This window comes from Cucurbita maxima, unplaced genomic scaffold (assembly GCF_002738345.1).
Source record: "Cucurbita maxima cultivar Rimu unplaced genomic scaffold, Cmax_1.0 Cma_Scf00003, whole genome shotgun sequence".
NCBI classification, from domain to species: domain Eukaryota; kingdom Viridiplantae; phylum Streptophyta; class Magnoliopsida; order Cucurbitales; family Cucurbitaceae; genus Cucurbita; species Cucurbita maxima.
In genome coordinates this window covers 7,124,771-7,142,475 of record NW_019272019.1, presented here as the reverse complement: position 1 = coordinate 7,142,475, position 17,705 = coordinate 7,124,771, and the positions used below count along the sequence as shown (strand labels likewise).

The window sequence follows — 17,705 nt, the reverse complement described above, 5'->3', positions numbered from 1 at the left end:
TAAACCCTAAACCCTAAACCCTAAACCCTAAACCCTAAACCCTAAACCCTAAACCCTAAACCCTAAACCCTAAACCCTAAACCCTAAACCCTAAACCCTTTTAAACCCTAAAACCCTAAACCCTGAATCCCAAAACCCTAAACCCTAAACCCTAAACCCAAAACCCTAAACCCCAAAACCCTAAACCCTAAACCCTAAACCCTAAACCCTTTTAAACCCTAAAACCCTAAACCCTGAATCCCAAAACCCTAAACCCTAAACCCTAAACCCAAAACCCTAAACCCCAAAACCCTAAACCCTAAAACCCTAAACCCTGAATCCCAAAACCCTAAACCCTAAACCCTAAACCCAAAACCCTAAACCCCAAAACCCTAAACCCGAAAACCTTGAATCCTGAACCCTAAACCCCAAAACCCTGAATCCCAAAACCCTGAATCCTGAATCCAAAACCCTAGACCCTAAACCCTATACCCAAAACCCTAAACCCTAAATCCTAGACCCTAGACCCTAGACCCTCAACCTCTAAACCCTAAACCCTTAAACCCTAAACCCTAAACCCTAATAGAATAGAGGTATTACTGGCATAACATCTACTATCTGATTCAAGAATGAGTATGCCTCAGGCAATTTGGCGACGAAAAAACTACTTGAGTAAAGGAAAGAATTAAGACAGATATCGATGAAATTTAAGATGTTAAGCATAACAATTTTTTTTCTTTGTTCTTGAATATAATTGTATTTCTTTTTTGCTTTTTATTTGATTGAGTTATTAATCCCCTATCATTGCTATGATATAAGGGATATGGGAAAAATTAATAATATAAAGTAGGTCAAAAAACCTTTCTTTGATTTGAACTCAGCCAGTCAAAAATCTTGAACCCCTAAAACCCTATACCCTGAACCCCAAACCCCTAAAACCCTAAACCCTCCTAATTTGCATTCTCCTTTTCTTGCAAAACACCGTCAAACAAGACAAGTACAATATTTGAATTCCTCATCACTGTTATTTTTTTCAGTTGCGGTCTAATTTTTTGCGTGTTAGTTTTTGCATGTAGTGAATCTGTATGGTTTGTTTACAACAACAGCCACCTGCTTTTTGTAACATGATATTTTCGCAATCTTCGACTCTTAACGAATCTCTATTGTTGACCTCGATTATTGACCTAACTTTTAACAACCACCCACTGACGACGGTTGCACAGAACTTGCAAGCAGATTGTATCATGCTTCATTGAAAAAAATAAACTTCATCAACCAAATACAGAAATTTGATCCATTCCATAAATTGGCACGATAAGGAACACAATCTATATCGTTAAACCATCCAGTGAGACAAGATAAACATTCTGTAAACTAGCAGAGATGGCTCTCTTAGTCATGCCATAAAAAATCTCCCTTGGCCTCTCTTAGGCTCCTTCCTCTTCTGTAGTCAACTTCTGCATCAGAGCAGGATAAACCAAGATTATACTTCCGACTATTTTTTGATGGCCCTATCCTTGAAAATACATCTGATCCAACTTGGTTTAAGGTACTTGATCCTGACATGTTACCAGGTTGTCTTTGCAATTTATTATCTGCATCAAACAGGTGACAATTGTAACAACTATTTACGGTATCAGAATTGTGGGTAACAGTTTAAACTAATAGCTCGCAGGGGAAGAAACACTGAAGTTAATATTCATTATACTTCCCCATTTCTATTCCCCTCACAAGCAATGAAAAAAAAAATAGTTAAATTCTAATATTTGACATTTTGAACACGTTTACCAAACCATATTTACGTGTTTACTTTCTTTCGACTTCTCATTTTATGGAACAAGTGTATGCTCATAGTAACAGGGAACAGCAGCTCACCTTCATAAACACTGCATAATGCCAGCACTTCAGTGCAGGTATCCTTTTGGACAACATCAGGTGGTGATTTAATTCTCCTCTGACTCTGTAAGGTTGTATGTGCGGAATTTAGATTTTCAGCCAACAATGGAGGTTCAAAACTTTCTTCTGCTGACAGACTAGTTGAAGTGAAAGGCTTCATAGTAAAGGAATCCTCCATTACTCCAGATATCTCCACATATTGTGTAGTAGTTATAATTTCATCTGCACTGAAACCAAACGATGCTCGGTATGCTTCTAGTTCCTCCACATCTTGTTTTGGAGACTTATTGTGCCGATTTTGGAATACATTCCCACCAGGCGAGTAAACATCTGAATCCTTTGATACACTTAACCTACCACCAGTATGAGGGAATGGTGGATTGTCCAGATAGAATTGTGCAAATGTAGCAGGGCAGAAGAAATTAGAATCCTGAGATACCAAAGATGTACCAGCTTTCTCATGTCCAAATAGCCGACCGGAGCCAGTTCTAGGATATTTTCCATCTTGGGGAGAAACTGAAGGATTCCACTGCGGTGGAAAGTCCCTCTCAGGAAATGATGATAAGCAGTCACCGGAGGTCCTTGAAATTGGTGACACGAGGCTACTGGAAGGACTTCCAGGGTAGAGAGAATATGCAGTTTGAAGATCATTTGAAGCAATGTAATTTTCCTTTCCTGCTCCTTTAAGATCCATTGATGAGGATAGGAACTCAGCAAACGGCACATCAGGGGAAGAAGGTGTGGTCAGGTGAGCTAGTTCTGGAGGGGGAGTGAGTGGAGCAGTTGACGGTTCAGTGGTGAAGGCTGAGAAAACAGGAGGCGAAACCAGCTGTGTTTCGTGTGCATATGGCCCTGTAGCAAACATTGTGGATGAAGGACCTCCAGGTGAGTTGGCAGACATCGACAAGAAACAGCTCGGTGATTGGGCTGTTGAAGGGAGTGCAGAATTTGTAAAGGATGCTGGAGAAGAAGGTGGGGCTAGTAGGGATGGATCTATCACTGTAGCCTGGATGGCCATTCCGGCTTCTGGAGGTCTATTTGGCTGGGTTGTCACAACATTTCCCTCAGGTAAACGAGATGCAGGTACAATGCGCTTTTCTCCTTTCTGAGAGTGAAAACAAGATAATGCACCCCAGCATCCACCCCATTTCTTTCCCTGCTAAAGAGGAAGGTATTAGAAGGTAACCATAACAACTCATTAAAGAACAGTTAATGAAAACCAAAAGATTTAGGACCATCCCCTTTCACAACTTTTGTACAAGTTCATGCCAGCAGAGATGACTATTTCAAATTTATCCATTAAAAATGTCCAATATCAGTTTTAGCATGAGTTAAAGGCCTTCCAAATCTGAGCATGTTCTTAATGGAAGTAGACTATTTAGGCGCTTCAGTAGAAGCCCCTGAAAGTGGGGATCAGTAAATCAAATATCAACCGCAATAATTATAAGTGTTTAATCAAACATCATTAAAATAAAAAGATAAGAATAAGAAAAACCTAATCAAGTGTTCAACAAAACTTTTTAATGTGCAGAATACCACAGCTTTTAACTTCTTCATTTTCCAAAATAAAAATACTCTTAACATACATTCACTATGTTTAAAATTACAACTCGGAACTGTTGAAATTAGAGGTCAGGAAACTTGTAAGAAATTTCTGTGAACTTTGGTGTAGGTCTTAATTAATAAAACAGTGAAAATATGAGAAACAAAGAAAGCACATAGTGATTCGGTTATCAGAAACAGTGTCCAGAACTAATGTAATATGAAAAGTTAAGAAAGTAATTAACGTAATCTTCTGTGTTTCTCAAAATGACAGCATCTCCTATGAAATTCTCTCTCATCTTAAATATGCTTCTTCATCTTGAAATCTGATGCTGCAACTTGTTCTTTGTTCTTTTTGTTTTGTTTTTTTGTTTTCTACCCAATAAGAAACACTATGCATTTCATAGAAGATAGGAAATTGAAAATAGGGTAAGAAAGCCAACCCCCGCGATAAGGAAGCTACATAACCTCAGTTGGCACAAAAGAAAAAGAGTACAGATTTGAAAGAAGCAAAAAAAAAAAAAAATCACCATAATAACCCAACCAAAAGAACATGGTCCAAAAGCCCGTCTATAGATCTAGCTTTACTGTTGAAGAGTCAGTTGTGGCCACTTTTTCCTCATCTGCTCATTCTTCGAATGGGTTTGGTATCCGTTTATTTACTTATCATGCTTCTTCATTTCAGATGGTTTCTTATATTTGGTTCTCAATAAGTCTTTCATTTCTCTAATAGTTTTTTAATTATCCTAGAATTTTTTTTTTCGAGATACATGTTTCTTATCTTTTCTGTTTCTTGACTTATTTTTCACTTGAAAATAAGAAAAAGTTATTTTATTATAGAAAAATGAAAAGCACGTGTACAAGAACTGCTGAACTAATTAGAAAGAATGAACAAGACAATAACAGATATTATAGAGCAGCCTAAAGTTTTGATTCCCTTCCAAATACTGTCTAATATCTAGCTTTTCTTCAAAGATTCTCTAAACAATTTCCAACCAAACATTCAAAAGAAGGCTTTCATCAACATAAATACTCGGTAATCACAGCATACCACAAGCAAATTCTCTGAAGGAAAAAATGTCAAACCCAGTAGGAAGCAAGGGTCGTTCTCGAAATTATCCAGAAGCCTAACAATCCCTTACATAACGCAACAAAACTATATCCCACTTGATAAATTGAGGATCTCGCTTTGGTTGGGAAACTTAAAAAGCAAAAGGGGTGGGTTGGGATACTGGACAAGATAGCTTGTTGAGGAACAGATAAACAGCCACCCTTCTGAAAGGAAAGGAACTTTCCACATATCCAGTTCATGCTGGATTTCTCAATTATTGGAGTCCATAAGTCCAACATCAAAGTATTAACCGCAGGAGGCATCCCAAATCCTGTACTTTCCTGGTACTCCATAGTAACACCTGAAATACAGTTTTATCTTTGTTAATGGAGTCTCCAACTCATTAAGTTTAGTGCAGAAGACAAGGACATCATAAGCAAATTGAAATGGTTTGCCAGACTCTTATCCAAGTGCACACTGCAAAGGATCCAGAATCCAACTCTAAGATTCTGCAAAAGAATATCAAAACTAACAGAACAAGAGAGAGCAAATCTCACTGTCTCAAGCCTCTAGAAGCTTTAAAACTACCCCTTCTGCCAACCATCTATAAATGTAAGAAATTAGTTTTAGCAAAGCAACTGCTTCCACTTTATCCATCTCTCCCTAAAGCTACGCCTCCTGAAAACAACCAAAAACGACTGCCAATTGAATCTTATGGAAGCCTTTCTCAAAATCAACCCTCATCGCCGAACCTTACCTTTTTACTTCCTGAAATAGTCCACTAAATCATTTAGCAACAAGGATGGGTGTCAAAATAAATTTATCAGCCACAAATGCAAACTGTTTAGTAGACAATACAACGAAGAACGCTATTCAATCAAACCTGTTACAACCTATGATAGTACGTGTGTTGTATATATCTACATGGAGAGCCACAAACCCCAAGCCACAGAAACTATTAAAAAAATAAAAAATAAATAAACCTTCAGCTGGCACATAAGTGAAAGAGTAAGTCAAAACTATCATTAAAAGAAGGGATCCAGAATTGAAACTTTAGTTAAGAAATGATAAGCATAGGTGGAATGATCATAAGCCAGATAAGGAAAAGAAGGTGACATCCATCATGTCAAATCGGTAAAACTAACAAAACGCAATCTAGAAACTATCAAGTAAATGGGATCCGCATCTGCAAAATAATTCCGTAGAAGAAGGATGGATTGAATAGATTTGTCAGGAAATAAGGGATTGGCAGAGAACGCAACACTAGATTTAGGGGAGGACAGGCAGAAAAAAGAGTGACATTGCCTTCAAAGTAAATACAAAGCCTAAACAAGTAAAAAGATGTTTAGAGCACCCTAGATCTAATGCTATATAAGAAACAATGTGCAAAATCCACCATATTCCCGTGCAATAAACTAGATGTTAGCAGAACGATCAGTGAGGGAGGGGACTCATACCCGTTCCTGCTGAGGGAATCTATTCTGCTCGGACCCCATTCGTAACCAGTAGCCCGACAAAGTCTCTACTTATCTTTTCGTGTCCTAAGCTGCCTCTTCCTACGAGACTCGTGGCCCTCCTCCTCCACCTCCTCTTCCTCCACCTCCTCCTCCTCCACCTCCTCCTCCTCCTGACAAGTATAAGTTTATAAGGAATCGTCTTAGTTGGTAAAATGATAGAGATTAAAAAGAAAGGCTACATGCTTCTATCGTTTTAACTTTCACATAAAGAGAAGATGAAGGAGATCCATTACCGCCAGCTTCATCCATACAAGGACTAATGCAAATCAGGCCCATATCAACCGTAGCATTTCTCCATTCACAGCAAAATCTGACAGCATACAGATTTGCTCTCTCGACGCTGAAAACAGTAACTGATAAAGAAAAAGAAAAAAGAAAAAGGCTATCCAATATATTTGAATTCACAATAGGAAGCGATGGCGTAAGTAGTCAACGGCGACGGTGGCTGAGCGAGAGTGGCGGAGTGTGATAGGGTCGGCAAATGCGAAAGACAGACAGACAGAGAGAGATGACCTGGCTGACAGTCGAAGTTCCCGAAGTGGAGAAACCCTAAAACCAAACGCAAAAAAACATACCATTTGAGTTGGTTCAGTTTAGTTCAACCGAACCGAAGCCTTGAAGGTTCAATGTGATCTCTGTAAACCCGAACCGAACCGGTTCGTTTTACTTGAAATGATGGTAATGACCATCATTTTAGACGTTCAAACATGAATCATGAAGATATTATTATTATGCATTGGGAGTCGGGAGCTTTTACATGCAACATAGTATTTATAAACATTGTTGGATAATACATAATTGGAAAAAATAAATAAAGGACGAAATGTAAATATGTGGGTATCAAAGTTTTCAGTACGTAAATCAAAGTATATTACAGAACTGTTCAAATGTGCGAAGTTTGAAAATGTTATGTTTTTTACTAATTTATAACAAATATTAAATTCTATACATGCACGCTGGGGTAAAAGGGTAAGGAGAATTATACATTATACACCTCAAATATTCTAAAAAACACTATGATATTTAAAAAGGATGAAGCTGTAATTCAATATAAAGATCTAAAAGAAACTGTCTACAGTGAATTTATCTTAATGTCTATTTCTAATAATCTCTAATCGGTAAAAGTCGCCAGCAACAGCCAGAAGAAAGAAAGGGGAAAGGCCCGGTTAGTCACGCTTGCATTTGCGGATGCAGCTCCTGCATGCCAATGTGGCCACATAAGCAGTTCCCAACGAACCAAGAAGAAGTACTGAAACAAACCATCAGTTCTGGGTTAGAAATTTATTAGCAAAGAATTTCAGAAAATAATTGCATATTTCGGAACTTACAAGTCAAGGTACAATAAAACAAAATTGCTAGCCGATGTCGGACTATCCATCCCAAACTAACTTCCAGAAGACAATGCCTATGGTACTTTCCCGTATTACTATTGGATAAATACTCGCTGTTTCCTGGACGCAATGAACTCAAAGAGATGTTAACACCTACTACAGCAACCCCATTCGCATCCCGCACTTCCATTTTAAGTCTTACTGGAGTTGCATCCCAATCAATTTCAACGACTCCAAAATTTGGTTGCCCTAGGAGGAACCATACACGAAAGGGAGATGACACAGTGAAGAACATCTAAAATCTAAGAAATAAGCGACGACATGTGCATACCGAACGTGCAGGACTTGTATCTGCAGTTGCTTTCCTTAACTCTCATTGTAGATGGCGTCACCCACGCAAGAAACCTCACTGCAAATTGTAATGGTCGCGGAAGTACCCTTTCAACAGCTTGGGTAAGACCACTTGAGGTTATATCATATAGCGGATACTCAACGCCGCAATCAAAGCGAGAAATTTCTCCAAAATGAACATCTCCGCTTATAAAGAGAACTCCATTTCTCTTAATCCATAGAAACACGGGAAGAAAGGAAAATATAATGCATACTGGAACTTTATTACAAATAATATATAAATTAGGTCTAAAAATACTACCTTAGCCCTTGTAATTAAAAATTTGTAATAATTTAGTCCCAATAAAAAATATATATATTAGTTAAGATATTATGGTGTTTCTTATGTATGAAAATAGATAAATCCATCCAAGACTAAATGTGTTTATAAAGTACTTAGAGTAAATCATTACTTAATAAAAAAAAATTGACAAGACTAAATTGTTAGAAATCTAACCTACAGGAGATTAAATTGTTACCACATTTAAACTTTGAAACTTTTACCAAATTCAGTGACTAAATTTTTACCAAATTTAAACTTTGAAACTTAAACTTCTATTAAATTGAAAACATGGAGATTAAATTGTTACTTCATCAATTACATGGACAATTTTTTTTTTTTTTTTAATTATAAATATTGGAGATTTCTCACTGTGTTTTTTCCTTTTGGTGTGCAGTACGTTAATTTAAAGAGCAGGGGCTACTTTAATAAAAAAATGCACTAAAGATTTTTACCTTGCTATCTGCAATCAACTTGAAGAGGAGCTCTCTCTCCTTCGGGAAACGTCCCCAAGACTCCAAATAGAACAACGGCCTGGTGGTTGCTGAAAGATTTGATATAACCTGAATTGTAGAATAACTATGACACGATATCATAAAAATAAAGCTGACAACTGCTAAGATACGCAAGGAAGAGAAGAGGTCTCATGATAAGATTTATCGGTGAGCAAGTGTAAGAACAGATCCACTGAAAAAGTTGCATATGCTAGTAGACAAAGTAGGCTTGAGCCACCTGAATGGATGACCCAATTATTGTAACTGCTGACTCCGGACCCTTAAGCTCTCTCTCCAGCCACGTCCATTGAGCAGCACCCAAAATAGTTCCATCACTAAACATCGGATCACGGTGATATCTAGTATCTAATAGAATAACCTACAAAACTCCAAGTCATAACATGGAATCTGAAAGCTAATTACATAATATGATCAAAATACATCATCATTAAAGCCAAATTATGAAGACAAGAATCATTGAAAGAGCTACAATTTGTACCTTAATTTGTTTACCTATAGGGCCGAACATGTATGATGCATACACACCATGCTGCTTGCGCCTAGAAAGGCAAAGTATGGTTAATAATTTAACAGAAAAAAAATCTACAAAGAAGAAAATTAACAATCAGGATTGCAGTGCTCTAAAATTTAAATTATTGCAACGAACACTAAGGTGTAGGCCTTACCCAGAAATAAAGTACAAATCTTTTTTCAATCTAATATACTTGGGTATGCCATTCCTTTCATAATTTTAATGTTAAAAATGACAAAAGGATGGCGAGAATTTTAAGCTAACCACTGCAGTATTAGGATGTTTATTTTTCTAATAAACTATCAATTTGAAGTGTCATAGGTAATGTTGCTTAGCAAACTCACAAATAACGTCCTCAGATGGACAAAAATTACCATAAGGGTCAGAAAATCTCTTTTCTAGCGTTTAAAAAATGAACTTAAAAGAAAAGTAAACCCTCCGATTGCAGTTCATGGAATGTGAGAAACAAGGTTCCCTTCTAATATGAGTTTAGATGCATCATATTCTGGTATGACATAGATTGCGATTTGCTTTGTTTTGCAGTATCATTGCAACATACCCTTCAATTCTTTGAACAATGTCTAAACCTAAACACAAACGACACCGTCTTTAACGCATGTCCTTTCCTAACATGCCCATTGATAGGAGAAAAACTACAATACACGCATATTAGCACAACGTGAATTTCAGCAGCATGCCCATGGCATACTTGAGATACTTCGAGTAGCAAAGGTCGAAAGTCTTGGGAGGATGCAGTAACCGAGGGAATTAATAAGATAGATACAAGTTCTTGGGAGAGAAGGCTTATGTTCAAGTAAGGATATTCACAAGGTAAGAGCTCTTGGAAGCATTTCTTGAGTTCTTGGTTTGTAAGTTCCTAGATTGTACGCAAGAGAATGGAAGTCTCTCTTTAACAGAAATTTAGCTCTTCCACAAGCAATAGGGATTGAAATGATCTACCAAATCGGTATTGCTTTCTGAATCGCACCTGGATAAACACTAAATATTTAAGAAACTTAAACCTGCCCAGCGCCAGATGTTGGTGAAATGATAATAGGAGACTCAGCGAGGCAAATGGACTCACAAGTAAAGTTCAACAAAAAACAATCTAAGACTTCTATAGAATTTCCTAAATGATTTTAGATAGAAAAAAAGAAAATGTATAAGGAAAAAAGAACCAAAAGTGTTCTGGTTCATTCTTGCATATCCAATCACCCAACGTTAGTGGAAGTAGTACAGGATACTTCCATACAGAGTAATGGTATGTATAAAGATAATAAAAATTTTAAATATCAACGTCAACTTTCTAATATCAGTTAATGGAAGTAAGAGATTAATATGGAGAGCAGATAATAAGACAAACCGAAGAAAAGCAACCCTTAGGACAGATAAATAATATGTAGAATTAGAAAAGGAACTCCCACCTTGGACTATCAAGGGGTTCATCTAAAAAATCAAGGAGGAGCTTCTGATTAGTGGCCTTCTCAGTAAATTCCTTTCCGGCATCATTTAATCCATAATCATGGTCATCCCAGGTACCGATTACCTAAAACAGCACAAAGACTAACTAAAAAACAAAGGCACCCTCATTTAATCTCCAAAAATTTAGTCATGTTAAAATCAAATAATGTACGAGACTTTTTAATGAATTTACGGATCAGGCACCTTGGTCCTCTGTCTAAGCCTAGAATAACCTGGAATTGTCTTGCCCCTCTTGTATTTGAGCATCATTTCCTGCTTAGATGAAGGAACGAATCGTGGAACATTTTTCCATGGCCCCACCGTCCTTTCTCGACCAAGTAGTTTGAAAGGACGCCTAATGTCACCATAGATGTTATCACCAAGCCAAATGAAAACTTGCGGATCGAAGTTGACTATGGAGTTCCAGATTGGCTGCAAAAAACAACTCGATGTACAGTGTTACTCCTATAATAACAACATTGTCTTTTCACATCTTTGACGTCGCAATACAAAATTGTTAGAATCAGATTAGATCAGTAGATAGAGTTGATTAAAAAAAACAGCAACGACGACGTCGACGACAAACAAACCTGAGGAGTATCCTGGTTAGCGCATGATCCAAAAGCAATCCTGGATACCACAGGCTGAGGCTCCTTCTGTTGATCCAGTTGTGAAGCACTGCTGCTAGAAAACAGAAAACCAGCGACTGCCACTCCCGTTACAATGAAAAGCCTCCACCGTCTCCATTTTCTCTCATTGCCCATCTCTGTTTCTTTTTGCCCCGGCAGAGAACGTTGAACTAATATATATTGCATTCGCCTATAAAAATCAAATAGAGAAGCATAGAAAAATCACCGGTTAATCAGGAAGAATGCTCTGCCTTCATTAGAAAATCTCACGATAAAAGAAGGTTCTAGGACGTAGCCCAACAAAGATTGGGGCGGAGCTTAAACTTTACTAAAGATTGCAATTTTAATCCCTAAAATAACATTTCACTCCAATTATCATTGAAAAAATATTTTTATGGCTCAATAAATTATAAACTATAGCCCTTTTTTTTATTGAAATTTATAAATTTTGATAAAGTTAATCATAATTAGTTGTGTAATTATTAAATTTATTTTTGTGTAAATTTTATTTTATTAAAATTAAGCAAAAAGATTACAACATTTTAAGCTTGTTTTTTCAATGTAATTACTGATTGCGGCCTGTAGGGCTGTCCTTTCCACGTATCATAGGCGGTTGGGCTTTGCGGATGAGCGGTCGGTCGATCAAAGAAGGTTCTGTGGGCTTTAGGTTGCAAAATAATGCAAGGCGCTGTTCTCTTGGCTGCGCAACCACTCCGAGTGAAGTTGCTGGGGAGCAACAATTCCAGTACTGGTAATCCGTCCGCCACCGCAGGCGCCGGCAATCCAAGCTTGATGGCGGCCGCTGGTCCGAAGTGGGCTCAGAAGACTGTTACGCTGCCTCCTCATAGGCGGGGCTGTCATCTCATCACCCCGAAGGTGATTAATTGGTTATCTTCTCCCACCTTATCTAGAATCTTGTATTGGTCTCCTGGGGGTTTAAATGGTGCCTGTCATCTACATAATTCAGTTTCACTTTTCCGAACAATAGACGAAAAATTATTCATTTATACCTTAGTACGCAATTTTTTCCTCATATTGCTGCTACTGAGTTTGATTTCTATATCAGATAATGAAGGAAATTGGGAATGACCTGTCAGAATTCAAATGTGGCCTTGCTCACATCTTCTGTAAATCTTCTAATCTAGTTTTTCTATTTTGGAGATTAATGTGTAGTTGGATTTCTTTGTGGAATCATTTGCTGATGTTTCAGTGCAGCATACGAGTGCCTCTCTTACCATCAATGAAAACTATGATTCGGATGTTCGGAGTGATACTGAAACCTTCCTCAACAATATAGTGCCTGAAGTTAGTTTGCTAACCGCATCTATCATTTGCAACTCTCATTTATCGAAAGCTTTCCCATTTGACCCTTTGTTTCTCTCTCCCACTCTTTCATTTGGGGGTTTGTTTGCAGGGTACATCTGCTCCTTGGAAGCATACACTTGAAGGTCATCAAAATCCTTCTACTTTATTCTACTAAGAAGAATTTTCCTCTTTTTTAGTTAACTGATTTCATATACTGAAAAAGAAACTGTACTATAAAAAGGGCCCGGGATTTTGTCTCCGTCATAACATTGTAACACAATTTGAATTCTTGTAATGTATAGGATGCTAATGAATCTGCTGACTGGCTATGAGGGAGGAGGGACTATCATAGATGTGCGGTAGTTTATGAAAAAAGTCGGAAAAATGTAAAATTGACCAACCAATGTTAAGAATATATAAAGAGGAAGTAGGCTGAAACAGAGTTTATGCGAAGTAATCTCATTTTAATTTGACGGGTTATCTTCGTAAAAGCCTAACTCACTCCTGAGCCTTCAAAGTTCTATACTTCTATGCCGTCTAAAAATGATTGAAGGGGTAACTGCGAACTTATATGTATACTGGTTTGGATAAGAATAGGAAGCATAAAGATTTTTTTCAACAAAAAAAAAAAAAAAAAGGATTCTTTGACCTGTTTGCTGGAAGTTACTGAATGAATCTTAGACTAATAAAACGACTATCAAAACATATGATATACCACAAAAAACTCTTTGTTGCATGCTTTTAGATTTAAATTTTCAAATAGAAATGCAAGTGCCTCAGCATCACATATAAAATTCATAAGAAATATAGGATTGGGGGAAGAGAGTGTTTGGAAAGCCTCTCTTTTTTCTAAAAACATTACTCTCTAGTTTATACTCAACTAAGATGGATCTGGGGAATATTGACAAAAAAATTCTCTTGTTCTTGTGCTCATTATGCAGGCCCGGATGACATGCCCGCGCACATTAAATCATCAATGTTTGGCTGTGCACTCACGTGGGTTATTCTACATAGTTTCTGGATTAAATGCCTAGTTGACCTGCTGTTCTCATTTGTGGTTATTCTTTTGTAGGGTTCCAATTACAAATGGAAAGTTTAATATGGGTACTTGGCAGGTACAGTTTAGTAGGTCTTTTTTTTTAATTAATAATAATATTATTATTATTAATTATAGTTTTTCCGTTAAATAAAAAACTAACAATTTTTGTTAATAGTGAGAATGGAAAAGAGTTCGTTATTCCTTTGTTTGGTACACAATTTGTAATTTTGGTATGAGAATAAATCACTCCTTAGCATTCTTATATACTCATGAACAAGGGTAATCCATACCTTTCCGAAGTTTTGGGTTTTCAACTTTTCTCTCTGCCTATGATTAAACTTCTCGTCTCACTTAAAACTTCTCTTCTTACTTCTTCTGCTCTTCTTTTTTCATCTTGTTTTATATATTTTCTTTTTGTTCGTGCATATTTGTTTATCTTATTTAGTTAGAACAAATTAATATGTTTAAGTTAATTTTTTTAATTGATAGGACTACTTGTGTTTGTTAGGTTGTTGATTCATAACCTCTACAGTAAATGAAAAGTAGGGCCCGTGTTTCAGATTTTTCTTTTTTTCTTTTTTTTTTTTTTTACTTGTTTTATCATTTTTGGTTCACTTTATGCTGTATCCTTTAAGGAAAAGTTTGGAAATGCATGGGAAAAGTACTTTAATGTTCAATCACCAGGTTAACTTAGTATCTGACGTTGTAATTGTAGATGGCTTTCGTGAGGTTAGCATGTCATTTATAAAGAAGTTCTGTTCCTGATTAGGGTTATAAGGAAATCCACGAGATTTATTGGTTCAAGTCATGATTGGAAATGGATATAAAGCCTCTACATGAATTCCCACCCTGATCAGATGAAACATAGCCTTGCCACTTTTGTACTTTGAATTAAAGTAATGCCAACTACCTGGATCTTCTTAGATCTCCACTCTTCAAACATGAATCTTTTTGGCCCTTTGAAACATGATTCAAATATTCATCCCTCATTCTTGCCTGTTGAAGCTCTATTTCTTTTTCCTCTTTTTAATTGGAGACAAATTTTCATTGATAATAAAAATTTCGTAAGAAAATGAACGAAAAAATATACAAGAGTGCAACCAAAGCTTCAAAATGGCTTTTTCCCACCTGTACTTCGTGGTACATGTCTACCAAGAGTGCAACCAAAGCTTCAAAATGGCTTTTTCCTTAGAGGCTGCTACCTTCCTGTTAAGAACAAGAAATGTCCACGTAAAGCCTTCTTAAGATGACTGAAATTTTGATAACAGTGGAAATTTAAAATCAATCTGGGATCAGTTTTCTCCCATCCATCCTTTCAATCCAATTGAATACTTCTTCTAAATTGACACTTGTGGTCTTTTGTGTTTCTGCTTCAGTAAGATGATTCAACTAAAAAGATCATTCTATGTTGAACACTCAAGTGTCAGAATATTCCCTTGGGTAAATTGGCAACTCCAAATATTCTCCTGTAATGCAATCCTTCCCGTTGAGAATGAGCTTGTTTGAGTCTCTTTGTTCTCTAATCAATGTAGGATTTGTTGCCACTTCATGTTGGCACTCACTTGGATGCCTCTTCTTCTATGAGCTTATTTCTTCAGTAATTTTTTCTATTCATTCAAGCAACATTAAAGTATTCTTCTCCATCTTAAGAATTTTATCCCGTAGACAAAGCTAAATCCTTCTTTCGTTTTTCTTTCAAAACTGAATTGAATGTTCAAGAGAAATATTTATATAATTGAGAGATATTTTTGTAATCCCTTTAAACAGAGGTAATATTTAGGGATTGGTTCTAGGGATTTATTTATATGTATTATTACCTAATATCTAGGGTTAGCTTAATTTTATTTTACCAGGTATCTAGGAATATATTTTTGGTCTTTTTTGTATTATAAAACGAATATGTATCTCTTTGAAAATAAGTGATAGTTTGTATTGCAACATGATATTAAAGCTTTTCTATTCTAGAAAATTTTATTAGAACCAAAACCCTAATACAATCGGTGAAACCTTCGTCATTGCCGACCATCCGTCATGATCAAGATTCTTCTGCAAACTACCTTAAACCCATCAAGCACTCAAAATCTAGGAGGGTTGCAATACTTCTAGATGACATATAGTCACTGGAGATAATGAAGAAGAAAAACTTGAACTTAGAAGGAAATTGATGAAAGAAATTGAGATCAAATAACTTGGAAAACTAAAGTACTTTCTTAGCATTGAAGTAGCGTACTCAGCTCAATGCATTTTCATATCACAAGAAGAAATATGTGATGGATTTATTGATGGAAACAAAGAAAAGTATAGGTAAACTTGCACCAACATCGATGGATCCACATTAGAAATTGGGAGAGTCAAAAGAAGAACCTGTAATGAACAGAGAAATGTACCAGAGGCTAGTGGGGAGGTTCATATATCTAGCTCACACTAGATTAGACATAGCATACTCCGTAAGTGTAATTAATCAATTCATTCATGATTCGCAAGAACCTTACCTTCAGACTACATATAGAGTGTTATGTTACTTGAAAGGAACTTCAGGAAAAGGAATTTTGTTCAAACGGAACTATTCCATTGCATTGGAAGATTACACTAATGCTAACTATGTTGGATCATTTGTAGACCGAAGATTTACCATGGAGTATTGTACCTTTCTTGGAGTTAATTTGGTAACATGGAGGAGTAAAAAGCAAAATGTGGTGTCTAGATTATCTGTTGAATTAGAATTTTGAGCTATTGCACAAGGGTTTTGTGAACTCTTATGGTTGAAGATGATCCTTGATGATTTACAATTGAAGGGAGAAGATCCGATAAAGTTGTACTGCGACAACAAATCAGCTATCCACATTGCACATAATCCTATCCAGCATGGAGAAGGGGATAGTATGCATTAGTTATGTACCCTATAACTACAACTAACCGATATACTAACAAAAGGATAATATCTATTCCTCAGATTGAGGGAGAGTGTTGAAAGAATGACCTTGATTCAAGGAATATTTATGTATATTTTTAACTGAGGAAAATATTGCCTAGTATCTAAGGATTGATTCTAGGGATTTATATGTATGAATTATTACCTAGCATCGCTAGATTTTGTGTGAAGTTGAAGAACTGACCGCATTTCCATTACTACCAGAGGAATATTATGAATCTTTCCAAAGTATTCATGAGGAGGTGGATTCTCCTTTACCCCCTAGTTTTTCGGCTTTTTTCACTTGTCCACTTTTAACTTGTAAGCAACTTGCTCTTTTTTTTTTTTTTCTTTCTTCTTTTTTTCTTTTTTAATTAAATATTTTAAAATAAAAGGCCAGCAACAACCAGGCATCTGATTGTTTCTAGCAAAAATATGATGGACTCCTCTCTTTCTCTCTCTTACATAGTTTTGTAATTAGCTGCTTATCCATTCCTTTATTGGCTTATCTTATGTGTTACCAGCAAAAACCAGCCATATGATGGACTCCCTCGCTCCCTCTCCCACTCTTACATATGTACACGTACTGGGGGCTTATATTAAACCAAAACATCTGTAGTGTTGTTTAACTTGATTTGACTTTTCTTTATTACACCTAGTTGAATTAGCAATATCAAATTAGTGTTTGCATATTTCCGGTCTTTAATATAATTCTTTTTTATCATATTGAAACAAAGGTAATGCCTAATGGATCAGGATAAGTTCTGACATGAAGTTTTAAGGATTTGAAGTCTGTGTGTATGAAATTCTTCTGCATTTAGTAGACCTGAGAGATCAGATGGGGGAGGGTTGATGAATAGGTCTGAGGTTTGGGGGAGGGTTTCTATCCTTCGTTCAATGTGTCGAATGGATTTATATACGGAATGCCACATGCTAGGACAGATGAAACTTTTAGTTTAAAATTTAATGGCTTATTTTGATTGGACTTTGGATGCTTCAGGGAATATGGCTATGTGAGCACCGAGACCACCCCACTGCACGCAATATTGTGGTCACCCTGAATGGAATTTAGGTGATGATAAGAGTTGGAGCTTTTGCTTGCCCAACTATTTCCCCTGGTTGTATCAATGTCAATAATAAACTGATCTCCTTGCCTTGGCAAAACTGAACTGTAGACTCGGAGTCTGGGGACCATGTGAAATCACCCCTCTTTTTTTTTCTTTTATTTGAGATGGTTGTTAATTTTTTTATCATTTAGTTATGCTTGTATATTGGTCAATTTTATTGGGAGAGATATATGATGAATATGAACCCATTAGCATTCCCTTTTTTTTTTTTTTTTTTTTTT

General features: G+C 36.4%; 3 protein-coding genes across 7 annotated transcripts; 1 reads left to right on the top strand and 2 right to left on the bottom strand.

Annotated features, from left to right (window-relative positions):
• Positions 1-1,199: 1,199 nt before the first annotated feature.
• On the bottom strand, positions 1,200-6,509 carry LOC111475260 (uncharacterized protein At1g76660-like). 5 transcript variants are annotated; one of them, XM_023119846.1, is made up of 6 exons: positions 6,219-6,509; positions 5,926-6,095; positions 5,026-5,146; positions 4,689-4,829; positions 1,855-3,030; positions 1,200-1,574 (listed from the first exon to the last, which is right to left on the bottom strand). In XM_023119846.1, exons 4-6 carry the CDS (start codon positions 4,819-4,821, stop codon positions 1,372-1,374), a joined length of 1,512 nt encoding a protein of 503 aa, XP_022975614.1. In that variant the 5' UTR covers positions 4,822-4,829; positions 5,026-5,146; positions 5,926-6,095; positions 6,219-6,509; the 3' UTR covers positions 1,200-1,371. The 5 variants fall into 5 exon arrangements, with proteins under 5 accessions (XP_022975614.1, XP_022975613.1, XP_022975615.1 ...); XM_023119845.1 differs by lacking the exon at positions 5,026-5,146; XM_023119847.1 differs by lacking the exons at positions 4,689-4,829; positions 5,026-5,146 and having other exon boundaries at positions 1,855-3,034.
• A 478-nt stretch (positions 6,510-6,987) lies between these two features.
• LOC111475314 lies at positions 6,988-11,445 on the bottom strand. The gene is made up of 9 exons (XM_023119852.1): positions 11,064-11,445; positions 10,678-10,905; positions 10,437-10,558; positions 8,980-9,040; positions 8,719-8,859; positions 8,442-8,549; positions 7,648-7,876; positions 7,314-7,565; positions 6,988-7,234 (listed from the first exon to the last, which is right to left on the bottom strand). The coding sequence occupies exons 1-9, from the start codon at positions 11,286-11,288 to the stop codon at positions 7,152-7,154; spliced, it is 1,449 nt and encodes a 482-aa protein (XP_022975620.1). The 5' UTR covers positions 11,289-11,445; the 3' UTR covers positions 6,988-7,151.
• A 247-nt stretch (positions 11,446-11,692) lies between these two features.
• Positions 11,693-17,681, top strand: LOC111476694 (UPF0047 protein YjbQ). Its single transcript, XM_023120467.1, has 7 exons — positions 11,693-11,978; positions 12,169-12,229; positions 12,313-12,407; positions 12,517-12,550; positions 13,349-13,403; positions 13,480-13,522; positions 17,358-17,681. The coding sequence occupies exons 1-7, from the start codon at positions 11,781-11,783 to the stop codon at positions 17,427-17,429; spliced, it is 558 nt and encodes a 185-aa protein (XP_022976235.1). The 5' UTR covers positions 11,693-11,780; the 3' UTR covers positions 17,430-17,681.
• Positions 17,682-17,705: the final 24 nt, after the last annotated feature.

Bases quoted from the DNA above. Each gene is read 5' to 3' on its own strand.
- LOC111475260 (XM_023119846.1), bottom strand. From the start codon at position 4,821: ATGGAGTACCAGGAAAGTACAGGATTTGGGATGCCTCCTGCGGTTAAT. The intron at 3,031-4,688 runs GTGGCTGTTTAT...CTCTTTAGCAGG, and splicing joins GTTCCTTTCCTTTCAGAAGG to GAAAGAAATGGGGTGGATGC. The intron at 1,575-1,854 runs GTGAGCTGCTGT...TGTTTGATGCAG, and splicing joins ATTATGCAGTGTTTATGAAG to ATAATAAATTGCAAAGACAA.
- LOC111475314 (XM_023119852.1), bottom strand. From the start codon at position 11,288: ATGCAATATATATTAGTTCAACGTTCTCTGCCGGGGCAAAAAGAAACA. The intron at 10,559-10,677 runs GTGCCTGATCCG...GTGCTGTTTTAG, and splicing joins GGCTTAGACAGAGGACCAAG to GTAATCGGTACCTGGGATGA. The intron at 7,877-8,441 runs GTAAAAATCTTT...CTATGGATTAAG, and splicing joins AGTTGATTGCAGATAGCAAG to AGAAATGGAGTTCTCTTTAT.
- LOC111476694 (XM_023120467.1), top strand. From the start codon at position 11,781: ATGCAAGGCGCTGTTCTCTTGGCTGCGCAACCACTCCGAGTGAAGTTG. The intron at 11,979-12,168 runs GTGATTAATTGG...TTTCTATATCAG, and splicing joins GTCATCTCATCACCCCGAAG to ATAATGAAGGAAATTGGGAA. The intron at 12,408-12,516 runs GTTAGTTTGCTA...GTTTGTTTGCAG, and splicing joins TCAACAATATAGTGCCTGAA to GGTACATCTGCTCCTTGGAA.